General features: G+C 42.7%; 1 protein-coding gene across 1 annotated transcript in view; it reads left to right on the top strand.

Annotated features, from left to right (window-relative positions):
• Nucleotides 1-2,006: 2,006 nt before the first annotated feature.
• Nucleotides 2,007-14,749, top strand: part of LOC140736709 (interferon-induced protein 44-like) — a 46,675-nt gene continuing 33,932 nt past the window's right edge. Inside the window, exons 1-3 of the mRNA XM_073062562.1 lie at nucleotides 2,007-2,136; nucleotides 5,039-5,529; nucleotides 5,621-5,660. Coding sequence (XP_072918663.1) covers nucleotides 5,040-5,529; nucleotides 5,621-5,660 — 530 coding nt within the window. The 5' untranslated portion in view covers nucleotides 2,007-2,136; nucleotide 5,039. The remainder of the gene's footprint in view (nucleotides 2,137-5,038; nucleotides 5,530-5,620; nucleotides 5,661-14,749) is intronic.

The following is a 14,749-nucleotide window of genomic DNA, read 5'->3' as shown; positions in this document are numbered from 1 at the left end:
GTACGTCATGAGTAAAGCCTTCCCAACCGTTGAGCACATCTACATGAAACATTGCTGTAGAAAAAGCAGCACCCATCATCAAAGATCCTCACCACCCAGCCCATGCTCTGTTCTCACTGCTACCATCAGGTAGAAGGTTCAAGTGACTCAGGACTTGCACCAGCAGGTTCTATAGATTTGCTAAGTTTGGCCCGCAGAAAAAAGAGTCACAGTGTTGTATGTGGTGACATGTATGCTCTCTGATAATAAATTTTACTTTGAATTTATAGAGAATCATAGAGCACAACAGCACAGAAACAGACCCTACATCCATCTAGTCCATGCCAACCTATTTCTCTGCCATTGACCTGAACTGGAGCCCGAGCCCTCCATACCCCTCTGTTAGTGTACTTATCCAAACTTCTCTTAAACTCCTCCTCAGGTTCATGAACATCATCCTGGGAATGAAAGGCTTAGCATTTGAGGACCGTTTGATCAGAATCAGAACCAGAATCAGGTTTATCATCGGCATGTGACATGAAATTTGTTAACTTAGCAGCAGCAGTTCAATGCAATACATAATCTAGCAGAGAGAGAGAGAAAAAATAAAACATAAGAATAAATAAATAAGTAAATCAATTACGTATATTGAACAGATTATTTAAAAATGTGCAAAAGCAGAAATACTGTATATTAAAAAAGTGAGGTAGTGTCCAAAGCTGCTAAGTCCGTTTAAGAATTGGATGGCAAAGTGGAAGATAGCTTTGGGCCTGTACTCCCTGGAGTTCAGAAGAATGGAGGGGTGGGGGAACCTCATTGAAACCAATCAAGTATTGAAAGGCCTAGATAGAGTGGATGTGCAGAGGATGTTTCCTATAGTGGGTAAATTCAGGACCAGAGTAGAAGGATCCCCCTTCACAGCAGAGATGCAGAGGAGTTCCTTTCTTTATTCAAGGGTGCTGAATTTGTGGAATTCATCATCAGAGTCATTGGTGGAAGCCGAGTCATTGGGTATATTAAAGTGGAGGTTAATAGGTTCTTGATTTGTAAGGACGTCAAATGTTACCGGGGGAAGGTAAGAGAATGGGGGTTGAGAGGGATAATATATCAGCCATGATGGAATAGCAGACAGACTTGATGGACTGAATGGCCTAATTCTACTCTTATGTCTGATGGTCTTAAGTGTTGAAATTGAACTTGCTACTTACCTTGTGTGCTTCACATAAGTAAGAAATTTCATTACACACTGGTGTATATGGCAAAAGAAACTAAGCTATTGTAAAAAGTACTTTTTAGCAAACAAATTGGGTTTTAAAAGTCATGTGGAATTTTTGGGAGAAAATTCATCTTTTCGATTACAAGTGTTTTCTTTTCCAGATCAGTGGTGTTCATTCCACAGAACCTGGACATCAGACCTGCTCTTCTCATCCGAAATCACTGGCCACTTTATTAGATTCACTGGTTCTTTAATTCATATATCAAACCAGCCAATCATGTGGCAGCAGCTCAATTCATGGAGACATGGTTAAAAGGTTCCGTTGCTGTTAAGAACAAATATCAGAAGGGGAATAAATGGGATCTAAATGACTTTGATCATGGACTAATTGTTGGTGCTAGATGGGGTGGTCTGAGTCTAGTAGAAACTGGTGATCTGGAAATATTATACACAATATTCTCCAGTGTTTCTGGAGAATAGTGTGAAAACAAACAAAATAAAATCGAATGAGTGGCAGTTCTGTGGCCGAAAATGCCTTGTTAGTGATGGAGGTCGGAGGAGAATGCCCAGTCTGGTTCAAATTGACAGGAAGGCAATAGTAACTCAAATCATCATGTGTTACAACAGCAGTGTGCAGAAGAGTTCTTTAAACGTACAACACGTCGAGACTTGTACAAGTGGATGGGCTACAACAGCAGAAGACCACGAGCCTACATTTAGCGGTGACTAACAGGTGTTTGCTAAGAGTATTAAATTTACAAAAGCGCGACCAGTTTCAGTTTCGTTTTCCGATGAAGCGAAATCAGTTCAGGAAAGTAGCCACTCCTCGCGTTTCTTGTCCTCCCATCCCTCTCTCCAAACAAGCGGACGGATCCTCTAGCGTTTCCGACATTTGCTTCTCGTCTCTTATCTGGTTGAGCGTTGCTTGTGCGGAAAACCAGGTGAAATGTGATTTTTTCTCTCGCTATTATTGTTATAAATACAATTATATTGTCCTTATTAAGCACCAAAGAGGAGCGATAATCGGGGAAACTAGCGAAGCGAATCTTGCGCGGCAGTTTTTGTGTTGATTATTCGGCGGCCTATTTTAAGTGATTTCGTAAACACAAAGTACACTGCCGATGCTGAACATGTACAACAACACGTACGCGTTACTTAAGTGATTCGTCGGAATGATGGCAGGAAGAAACTTTGCGAACAGACTTTTGTCGGATAGAGCCCTCTAGGCGGACAGTACCTTTGGAATGAGAAACAGCTACGCCCGCGACTCAGTGATCTTCCCCGAGGACCCACCGAGTTGCAGGCTGTCAGGGCGGCGAAAACAAATGATCACTTTTGAAGGCCGACCGCAAAGTTTCTTGCTGAGTTTGTGGCATGAGTGGTGGTAGAATGTGGTACTTTCGGGACATTTAAGAAACTCTTGATAGGCACTTGGATGATGGAAGAATGTAGGGCTATGTAGGAAAGATGGTGTGGTGAACTAGATATACCTGTCTGACTGCTCCTGTGGCTCCTCCCACAGACCCTGCTGACTGCTCCTGTGGCTCCTCCCACAGACCCCTGTATAAAGGCGACTGTGGGCTGCTGCTCTCCCTCATTTTCCCAGGATGTAGTGTTGTTCTTCCAGTCAATAAAAGCCGATATCTCACTTCCTAAGTCTCAGCGTGAGTTATTGATGGTGCATCAGATGGGTTATATGGATCTTGGAGTAGGGTACTCTCACTTAGAGGTTAGACTGTACCAACTACTCCTTAAAGGCTGGGTCACTTCCCTATTTCTCCTCCATGGCATGCTTAGCTGTCAATACCCGCTATTTGAGCAATGGGATCCTCTTCCCTAATAAAGAGGACATACTTCCATCTAACAAACTAGCTTAAACACTGCTAATTTATTTTTAATGATACACATTTAAATCTAGACTAAATTCTTAAAACACATTCAAAACTCATAGAGGATTTTCACCTTATAAAAGATGTCCTAATCACAAATGATTTCTAAAGCACTAAGGATTTCCAAAACACAGGTGTAATTCCTAAAGGTTATAAAGAGAATCTTGTGAGTTGCCAATGAATTAGCCATCTGTTGCAGAAACTGAAGGCAGTAGAAATCATGCCGGTGGGTAGATAGACTGAATACACTCGGTCTTTCTTTCCCAGAGATGGGGAATCAATAACTGAAGTGTGACACACACAAAATGTGGGAGGAACTCTACAGGTCAGACAGCATCTATGGAGGGAATAAACTGTGGGCAATTCAGGGTAAGATCCTTCATCAGGATTGAAAAGTATGGGGGCGAGGGAGGTGTATAGGTTGGAAGTAAGGGGGATGATGAATGGATGGGGAAGGGGGAGAAGTAAGAAACTGGGAGATAATAGGTGGAAAAGATAGAGCTGAAGAAAAAGGAATCTGATTGCGGAGGACATTGGACCATGGGAGAAAGGGAATGAGGCTTCTTCCCAGGGCTGGAATGGTTGCCACAAGAGGATACAGGTTTAAGGTGCTGGGGAGTTGGTATAGAGGAGATGTTGGGGTAAGTTTTTTACACAGAGAGTGGTGAGTACGTGGAATGGGCTGCTGGCAACGGTGGTGGAGGCGTATACAATAGGGTCTTTTAAGAGACTTTTGGATAGGTACGTGGAGCTTAGTAAAATAGAGGGCTATAGGTAAGCTGGGTAATTTCAAAGGTAGGGACATGTTTGGCACAACTTTATGGGCTGAAGGGCCTGTATTATGCTGTAGGTTTTTAATGTTTCTATGAAGTGGGGAACCAGGGAGAGGTGATGGGAAGGTTTTGAGAATGGAGGAAGAGTAACCAGAGCAGGGAATGGAATAAGAGAGAAGGGGGAGCACTTTCCCCAGGGTAGCCATAGCTAACACCAGAGGAGATCCATTTAAGGTGAGTGCAGTAAAGTTAGTGGAGATGTTGGCACTGTTCCCTCTAAGCTAAGAGGGTGTGCAACCGCACGGTAACTGAAATCCTGCCACACACATAGCCTTTGTTGCAGAACAGCTGTAATTTTATTTTATGTAATATTAATATAATTTTGAAATACCCTTTAATTATGTGTTAATGAATAATGTATAATCCATTAATTTTCTAAATAATAAACAACACAACCTTTACTTTGCAACATTTTAGAGCGCAATGTATTTACATTGTCAATGTTTCAAGTTGCAACACTCATAAATTGTAACAATAAGCACAGAATGGAAGTCAGTAGATCAATGTTAATAAACTGCCAACCTACTGAATGCCAATGGTGTCCAGTCAAAATGTTTTACTGTTGCCATTTTGCCTGTCAGTTGCTTTGACTTCCCGACATTTACTTGTGTTAATGAGCTGAGCTTTCTGTTTGATGTGTGTATTACAAAAAAAAAACATTTAAAGTGCCATGCATTTTTCAAACCCTGTTCACAGTAATGATTGGTCTGTACAGCTGTAAAATAAAAAGTCGAGAAGATGTTTGATGTCAGTGGTAGGTGCCTAGATCACACTGTTGGGGGTTGTGGTAGAGGCTGAGAGAGACATTTAGAAAATCCTTAGATTGCCATTTGGAGGTAAGAGAAATGAAGGCTGTGAAGGATTTATTGTGAAGTAGGATTGTATGTATCAGCCCATTGTTGCTTGTTAAAAGTTCCGTACTGTGCTACACTGTTCTATATTCTAAGGTGACCCCTCATTTTCCTGTTCTCCAGGGAATAAACTCCTAGTTTGCATATCTGTTTACAACCCGGGCTCTTGAGGCCTGGAAACATGGTAATAAATCTTGACATCATTCTTGTAAATTGTGCTGTGATGAGCTTGTGAAAGTAGATTTTAATCAAGTGTTTTTACTTTTTCAGCATGTCTGTGATAACATCCCATCTCACAGAAGAAGACTTGAAACTTGTGTTTGAAATTCTGGGTGAAATCAAGTTACACCTTCTCTATAAAGCCAGTGTCCATGGGTTTAGTAACAATTCCTTCAATGCTAAATGCTCTCAGCAGGGACCAACATTAACTGTAGGTTATGTAGACTCAAATTACATTTTCGGAGGTTACATTACCGAAGACGTCAGTTATTCTGTAAAAAACAATAAAGCTTTCCTCTTCCAAATAGCTAACAAAGGGTCAAAAAGAGTGCTTTCTAAGTTTGATGTGAATCCAGGTGCTGAGGCCTTTAGTTATCATTCAAAGGATGGCATCAGTTTTGGTGATAACCTTGAGTTCTTGTTGAATTACAAGCCCACTATGAAGATTAGGACTGGCAAGTCGTACAACCTGGATTATACTGGTCCATTTTGCTGTGATAAACCAATCACTCTCACTGAATTAGAAACTTACAGAGTGGAAGGTAAAGACACCCATTTCATCCAGAATGACTGGGAACTCAGGGGAAAGTCCACAAACAAAGCTAAACTTGATAAATTTCTCATCTTTTGCAGAGTTAAAAGTCCCCTTGAGGAAAATAGATTGGTCACCAAGGTAAGTTTCCTAATGAAAATTACTTCTTAAATAACGGATAGAAAACTAAACTGAGAAAAATCAATATAAAATAAATCAGCAGTGATTTTTTTTCCAAAGTCAAACCATTCATTCTTTTTCAGTGCATGGTTCAGAACTATTTTGATGCATGGAACTTTACAACACAGTGCAGGTGTTCAGTCCAGTGTTGTGCTGACCTTTTCACCTGCTCTAAGATCAATCTAACCCTTCCCTCCTGAATATCCATCTATTTTTCCACACTCCCATGTGCCAATCTGAGTTTCTTGCATGTCCCTAACATATCTGCCTCTACCACCACCCCTGGTGCCTACCACTCTACAAAAAAATACATATCTCTGACATACAACAATTACTGCACAGAAACAGGCCATCTTGGCCCTTCTAGACTGTGCCGAACGCTTACTCTCAACTAGTCCTACCGACCTGCACTCAGCCCATAACCCTCCATTCCTGTCCTGTCCATATACCTATCCAATTTTACTTTAAATGACAATATCGAACCTGCCTCTACCACTTCTACTGGAAACTCGTTCCGCACAGCTACCACTCTCTGAGTAAAGAAGTTCCCCCTCATGTTACCCCTAAACTTTTGCCCCTTAACTTTCAACTCATGTCCTCTTGTTTGAATCTCCCCTACTCCTAATGGAAAAAGCCTATCCACATCAACTCTATCTATTCCCCTCATAATTTTAAATACCTCTATCAAGTCCCCCCTCAACCTTCTACGCTCCAAAGAATAAAGACCTAATTTGTTCCACCTTTCTCTGTAACTTAGGTGCTGAAACCCATGTAACATTCTAGTAAATCTTCTCTGTACTTTCTCTATTTTGTTGACATCTTTCCTATAATTCGGTGACCAGAACTGTACACAATACTCTTTGGCCTCACCAATGCCTTGTACAATTTCAACATTACATCCCAACTCCTATGCTCAATGCTCTGATTTATAAAGGCCAGCATACCAAAAGCTTTCTTCACCACTCTATCCACATGAGATTCCACCTTCAGGGAACTATGCACCATTATTCCTAGATCCCTCTGTTCTACTGCGTTCCTCAATGCCCTACCATTTACCATGTATGTCCTATTTGATTAGTCCTACCAAATTGTAGCACCTCACACTTATCAGCATTAAACTCCATCTGCCATCTTTCAGCCCACTCTTCTAACTGGCTTAAGACTGCATCCACACTACACCGGATAAATCCGTAACCGAAGCTTATTTTTCTTCGTTTTTACCCTCCATGCACGCTAAAGTGGCGTTTTCGTCCCCCGAAACTGGAGATTTTCAGAAACGCTCTCCAAAGTGTGTAATTTTGAAAACATCAGTGTGGACGGGGTAACCGGAGAAATCTGACAATGCTGTCATGGGGTGCCGGAACAGATGGTGACAGCAGCGCAGAGTTTCATTGTTTTCATGAACGAAACCTCCAACACCAAAACAACAATGACGGATGGCTTCATGTGGAGTTTTTCTGTGTATTCCTCGCAGACATTGTTGAAAACTTCCTTTCACTGTTGTTGTATGAACTCTAGTTTTTGACCAACGGAAATAGAACAACGCCACAGCGGAAACGGAAATAGTAAACCGCTTCCTCTTCGGTTGTTTTTGGTAGATGTGTCCTGTGCATGCCCAGGAGAAGGAGATTCGCCGAAATATCCATTTTATTATGGACAGAGATATTTTTAAAAATGCATAGTGTGGACGCCTATCATTTTTATGCGAAACCGGCGTTTTCAAAATTATCCGGTCTAGTGTGGATGTAGCCTAAATCTCTCTGCAAGCTTTGAAAACCTATTTCATTATCTACAACACCACCTATCTTAGTATCATCTGCATACTTACTAATCCAATTCACCACCCCATCATCCAGATCATTAATGTATATGACAAGCAACATTGGACCCAGTACAGATCTCCGAGGCGCACCACTAGTCACCGGCCTCTGACCTGACAAACAGTTATCCACCTCTACTCTCTGGCATCTCCCATCCAGCCACTGTTGAATCCGTTTTACTACTTCAATATTAATACCTAACAATTGAACCTTCCTAACTAACCTTCCGTGTGGAACCTTGTCAAAGTCCTTACTGAAGTCCATATAGACAACATCCACTGCTTTACCGTCGTCAACTTTCCTGGTAACCTCTTCAAAAAATTCAATAAGATTTGTCAAACATGATCTTCCACACACAAATCCATGTTGGCTGCTCCTAATCAGACCCTGTTAATTATATATACCATCTCTAAGAATACTTTCCATTAATTTACCCACCACTGACGTCAAACTTACAGGCCGATAATTGCTAGGTTTACTCTTAGAACCCCTTTTAAACAATGGAACCACAAGAGCAATACACCAATCCTCTGGCACCATTCCCGTTTCTAATGACATTTGAAATATTTCTGTCAGAGACCCTGCAATTCTACACTAATTTCCCTCAAGGTCCTAGGGAATATCCTGTCAGGACTCGGAGACTTATCCACTTTTATATTCCTTAAGAGTGCCAGTACTTCCTCTTCTTTAATCATCATAGTTTCCATAACTTCCCTACTTGTTTACCTTACCTTACACAATTCAATATTCTTCTCCTTAGTGAATACCGAAGAAAAGAAATTGTTCAAAATCTCCCCCATGTATCTTTTAGCTTTTCTAATTTCTTTCTTAAGATTCTTTTTACATTCTTTTAATTCCTCGAGCACCTGATTTACTCCATGCTGCCTATATTTATTGTAGATATCTCTCTTTTTCTGAACCAAGTTTCCAATATCCCTTGAAAACCATGGCTGTCTCAAACTTTTAACCTTTTCTTTCAACCTAACAGGAACATAAAGATTCTGTACCCTCAAAATTTCACCTTTAAATGACCTCCATTTCTGTATTACATCCCTCCCATAAAACAAATTGTCCCAATCCACTTCTTCTAAATCCTTTCACATCTCCTCAAAGTTAGCCTTTCTCCAATCAAAAATCTCAACCCTGGGTCCAGTCCTATCCTTCTCCATAATTATATTGAAACTAATGGCATTGTGATCACTGGACCCGAAGTGCTCCCCAACACATACCTCTGTCACCTGACCTATTTCATTCCCTAACAGAAGATCCAACACTGCCCCTTCTGTAGTCAGTACCTCTATGTATTGCTGCAAAAAACTATCCTGCACACATTTTACAAACTCCAAACCATCCAGCCCTTTTACAGTATGGGCTTCCCAGTCTATGTGTGGAAAATTAAAATCTCCCACAATCACAACCTTCTGCTTACTACAAATATCTGCTATCTCCTTGCAAATTTGCTCCTCCAATTCTCGCTCCCCATTAGGTAGTCTATAATACACCCCTATACGTGTTACTACACCTTTCACATTCTTCAGTTCCACCCAAACAGCCTCCCTAGACGAGCCCTCTAATCAATCCTGCCAGAGCACCACTGTAATATTTTCTCTGACAAGCACTGCAACAACTCCCCCTCTTGTCCCTCCGATTCTATCACACCTGAAGCAATGAAATCCAAAAATATTTAGTTGCCAATCATATTCCTGCAACTATGTTTCACTAATAGCTACAACATCATATTTCCCGGTATCAATCCATGCTCTAAGCTCATTCACCTTTCTGACAATGCTCCTAGCATTAAAATAAATGCATTTAAGACATTTTCCACCTCTTACTCTCTGTTTATTACTAGTGGTGCAAACAACTTTGCTATCTTTTTCTTCCTTCTCCCCTACATCTGTTCCTACACTCCGGTTCCCCTCCGCCCTAGTATCTAGTTTAAATCCACTGGAGCCTCTCTAGCAAACCTACCTGTAAGAATATTTGTCCCCCTCCAGTTCAGAGGTAAACCATCCTGCTGGAACAGGTTCCACCTTCCCTGGAACATTGCCCGATTATCTATAAATCTGAAGCCCTTCCTCCTGCACCACGTCTTCAGCCACATGTTGATCTGCGCTATCTTACTATTTCTAAACGTGCCTGCACGTGGCACTGGGTGCTATCCTGAGATTGCTATTCTGGAGGTCCTGTCCTTTAACTTGGCGCCTATCTCCTTAAACTCACCTTTCAGGAACTCCTCGCTCTTCCTACTCATGTCATTGGTCCCTACATGGACCACGACATCCGGCTGCTCACCCTCGCTCTTGAGAATACTGAGAACTTGATCGGAAATAAGGCAGACCTTGGCACCAGGGAGGCAACAGACCATCTGGGATTCTCGATCTCTTCCACAGAACCTCTTATCTGTTCCCCTAACTATCGAATCCCCTAACACTACTGCTCTCTTCTTTTCCCTCTTTCCCTTCTGAGCTGAGGGTCCAGTCTCGGTGTCAGAGACGCAACCACTGCAACTTGTCCCTGGTAGGTCGTCCCCATCGACAGTATCCAAAATGATATACTTATTGTTGATGGGAACGGCTACAGGGGTGCTCTGCCCATTCTGTCTATTCCCCTTCCCTCTCCTGACAGTCACCCAGCTACCTGTCTCCTGACTCTTAGGGGTGACTATCTCCCTGAAACTCCTGTTTATTTCTGCCTCTGCCTCCCGAATGATCGGAAGTTCATCCAGCTCCAGCTCCAGTTCCCTAACTTGGTTTGTCAGGAACTGCAGCTGGATGCACCTTTTCCAGATGTAGTCATCAGGGACAACTTTCCCGTTGCCTCACGGGCGGACTTTCACGCGCTTGCGCAGTTGTGCCCTGTTCAACTGTCGAAGAAAACAAAACACCCCCCTATACTATCCTCCAAACAGGTTTACATTTATACCCTTGGGGAAAAAGTCTCTGGCTGTCATTCAGTTTATGCCTCTTATCATCTTGTATCAAATCACCTCTGATCCTCCTTGGCTGCAAAGAGAAAATCCTTAGCTCACTCAAGCTATCCTCATACGACATGCTGTCTAGTTCAGGCAGCATCCTGGTAGATCTCCTTTGCACCCTCTCTGAAGCAATGATGAGGAGACTAGAACTGAATGCAGTATTCCAAATCAGGTCTAACCCGATTGAGGTGCCACATGAACTTGGGGCTTTTGAATTCGATCCTCTAACTAATGAAGGTCAACACACCATATGCTTTCTTAATTTCAACTTGCACAGAAGATAGATAGTCCCTTACAGTGGCCTGTCTCATTCTTGCAGGCTGAGTTTCAGATCCTACCATTTTCTGGGTGGAAATAGTTTTCATTGTCTCCTTCTAAGCATGATCTTAAGTTTGTTCCTCCTGGTTGTGCTATTTATGGTTAAAAGATGAAGGATTAGAGATTAGCTTTATTTGTCATATGTACATTGAAACATCGCAGCAGACAGTGAAATCATTTCCTCTGGTGCTGACTTAGCATGCCCACAATTCACTAATAATAACCCGTGCATCCTTGGAATGTGGGATGAAACCAGTGCACCCAGAAGCAACCCCCACGGTCAAAGGGAGAAAGTACAAACTTCTTACAGAGAGTGGAGGGAATTGGTCCCCGATCAGTGATCGCTGGCGCTGTACACATCAATTAAATCACCTCTCGGCCTCTTATTTCCCAAATAAATTAAGCCTTGGCTTCTCTGATCTTTTCTAATGGCTAGAACTCTGACAAAGTCCTTCAGCACCTTGTCCAGTGCAATCTGTAATTCATCAGCCTGATCTGAATGCAGTATTCAGAGTATGTTTCTTTATTCATTCAGGGGATATCATAATATGATAGAATTCACCCTACAATTTGAGAAGGAGAAGCAAAAGTCAGATGTATCAGTATTACAGTGGAGTGAAGGGAATTACAGAGGCATGAGAGATGAGTTGGCCAGAATTGATTGATTGGAAAAGGGAAAGGGATAATGGTAGAGCAGCAATGGCTGGAAATTCCAAAAGCAATTTGAAAGGCACAGGATCTCTGCATGCCAAAGAGAAAGAAGCATTCTAAAAGAAAGCTGTCACAACCGTGGCTGACTAGAGAAGTCAAAGCCAACATAAAAGCCAAAGCGAGATTATATAATAGAGCAAAAATTACTGGGAAGTTAGACCATAAGACCATAAGATATAGGAGTAAAAGTAGGCCATTTGGCCCATCGAGTTTGGTCCGCCATTCAATCATGGGCTGATCCAATTCTTCCAGTCATCCGCACTCCCCTGCCTTCTCCCCATACCCTTTGATGTCCTGGCTAATCAAGAACCAATCTATCTCTGCCTTAAATACACCCAATGACTTGGCCTCCACAACCACTCGGGGCAACAAATTCCACAGATTTACCACCCTCTGACTAAAGTAATTTCTCCGCATCTCTGTTCTAAATGGACATCCTTCAATCCTGAAGTCCTGCCCTGTTCTCCTAGAATCCCCTACCATGGGAAATAACTTTGCCATATCTAATCTGTTCAGGCATTTTAACGTTTGGAATGTTTCTATGAGATCCCCCCTCATTCTCCTGAACTCCAGGGAATACAGCCCAAGAGCTGCCAGACGTTCCTCATACGGTAACCCTTTCATTCCTGGAATCAATCTCATAAATCTTCTCTGAACCATCTCTAATGTCAGTATATCCTTTCTAAAATAAGGAGCCCAAAACTGCACACAATACTCCGTGTGGTCTCACGAGTGCCTTATAGAGCCTCAACATCATATCCCTGCTCTTATACTCTGTACCTCTAGAAATGAATGCCAACATTGCATTCACCTTCTTCACCACTGGCTCAACCTGGAGGTTAACCTTTAGGGTATCCTGCACAAGGACTCCCAAGTCCCTTTGCATCTCTAGATTTTGAATTCTCTCCCCATCTAAATAATAGTCTCCGCATTTCTTTCTTTCACTGAAGTGTCTGACCATGCACTTCCCAACGTTGTATTTCATTTGCCACTTCTTTGCCCATTCCCCTAAACTATCTAAGTCTCTCTGCAGGCTCTCTCTTTTCTCAACACGACTTGCTCCTCCACCTATTATTTTATCATCGGCAAATTTAGCCAAAAATCTATTAGTCCCAATCATTGACATACATAGTAAAAAGCAGCGGCCCCAACACCGACCCCTGTGGAACTCCACTGGTAACCGGCAGCCAGCCAGAATAGGATCCCTTTGTTCCCACTCTTTGTTTTCTGCCAATCAGCCAATGCTTCACCCATGCTAGTAACTCCCCTGTAATTCCATGGGCTCTTATCTTGCTAAGCAGCCTATGTGAGGCACCTTGTCAAAGGCCTTCTGAAAACTCAAGTACACCACATCATCTGCATCTCCTTTGTCTACCCTTCTTGTAATTTCCTCAAAAAAGTGCAGTAGGTTTGTCAGGCAGGGTTTTCCTTTCAGGAAACCATGCTGGCTTTGGCCTATCTTGTCATGTGCCTCCAGGTATTCTGTAATCTCATCCCTAACAATTGATTCCAACAACTTCCCAACCACTGATGTGAGGCTAACAGGACTATAGTTTCCTTTCTGCTACCTCCCACCCTTCTGAAATAGAGGAGTAAAATTTGCAGTTTTCCAGTCATCCGGTACAATGCCAGAATCTAGCAATGCTTGAAATATCATTACTAATGCCTCTGAAATCTCTCCAGCTACTTCCTTCAGAACCCGAGGGTGCATTCCATCAGGTCCAGGAGACTTATCCACCCTCAAACCATTCAGCTTCCTGAGTTCCTTCTCAGTTGTAATTTTCACTGCACAAACCTCACTTCCCTGACACTCTTGAATATGCTGCCAGCGGTGGTGGTGGAGGCGGAAACGATAGGGTCTTTTAAGAGACTCCTGAATGGCTACATGGAGCCTAGAAAAATAGAGGGCTAAGGGTAAAGCCTAGGTAGTTTTAAGGTAGGGGCATGTTTGGCACAGCTTTGTGGGCCGAAGGGCCTGTATTATGCTGTAGGTTTTCTATGCTTCTATGTCCAGTATACTGCAGATGTCTTCCACTGTGAAGACTGATGCAAAATACGCATTCTGTTCCTCTATCTCTGCATCTCTCATTACAATATCTCCAGCGTCATTTTCTATTGGTACTTTATCTACCCTCACCTCTCTTTTACCCTTTATATCAGGTGTGACCAACCTCATGCGTCAATTTTTTCATGCACGAGTTCAGATGGGCCATACAACTCTTGTACACCCATTCAATTCTTGCAAAAATATGTTAATATAGACATATTTAGCATTTTTACATGATATATTGATTTAATATAAAAACAAGATAAACATTACTTACCTTAAGACTTTTTACAAATATATGTTGTCTTCTTTTGATTTCTTCCTTTTTACTGCTACTATGTTGACTCAGGCGTGGGGGCCTTTTTCTTAATCACATATTCCAATGTTGTCAGGCCGAGGTGTGGTAGTGGGGACAAGCTCTCACTACCTAAAAGTGCTTCTCACGGCATGCGCCTCAAATAGCCTCTGACAACCAAGTCCAACTCCTGGCCTTCTCATGTGGCTTAGCCTCTAAGCCCGGCGGAACTGTTTCCACTGACAGGAGAAGGGGTGAAGGCGGGTCCAGGTGCCTTAAAACCAGTGCTTTGGGTAGATGGAGCTCGTCAACCTAGGAAGGCAGTCCATCTAAGAGGAGATTTGTCCTCTGATTTCAAACCTCCGCTGCCTTGTGGCCATACCCACTCATGGGAAAGGCTTTGGGAGTAAACCCTGAGGACAAATCCGGAGCTGGAGTCCCTAAGGCAGTCCAACCTTGTCTTCAACTTCACTCTGGCAACTCCTGCAACAGCACTGGTGCCAAGCTGTATCGGCCCTTGCCCTTCCCTTGGACAACATTAGTGGGGTGGTAAACAAAAAGTATACTGCAGATGCTGTGGTCACATCAACACATACAAACAAGCTGGATGAACTCAGCAGGTCGGGCAGCATCCATTGAAAGGAGCAGTCAACGTTTCAGGCCGAGACCCTTCGGCAGGACTGAAGAAGGAGGGGGCAGGGGCCCCATAAAGAAGGTGGGGGGGGAGGGTAGAAAGCCAATCAGAGGAAAGATCAACGGGTGGGGGAGGGGATAGGCAGGAGAAGTGAAGAAGGAATCTAAGGGGAAAGCACTATGGGTAGTAGAAAAAGACAGAATCATGAGAGAGGTGATAGGCAGCTAGAAGAGGAGACAGTGAAAGTG

Source organism: Hemitrygon akajei, chromosome 12 (genome assembly GCF_048418815.1).
Source record: "Hemitrygon akajei chromosome 12, sHemAka1.3, whole genome shotgun sequence".
NCBI classification, from domain to species: Eukaryota; Metazoa; Chordata; class Chondrichthyes; order Myliobatiformes; family Dasyatidae; genus Hemitrygon; species Hemitrygon akajei.
This window is presented reverse-complemented; position numbering and strand designations above follow the sequence as displayed.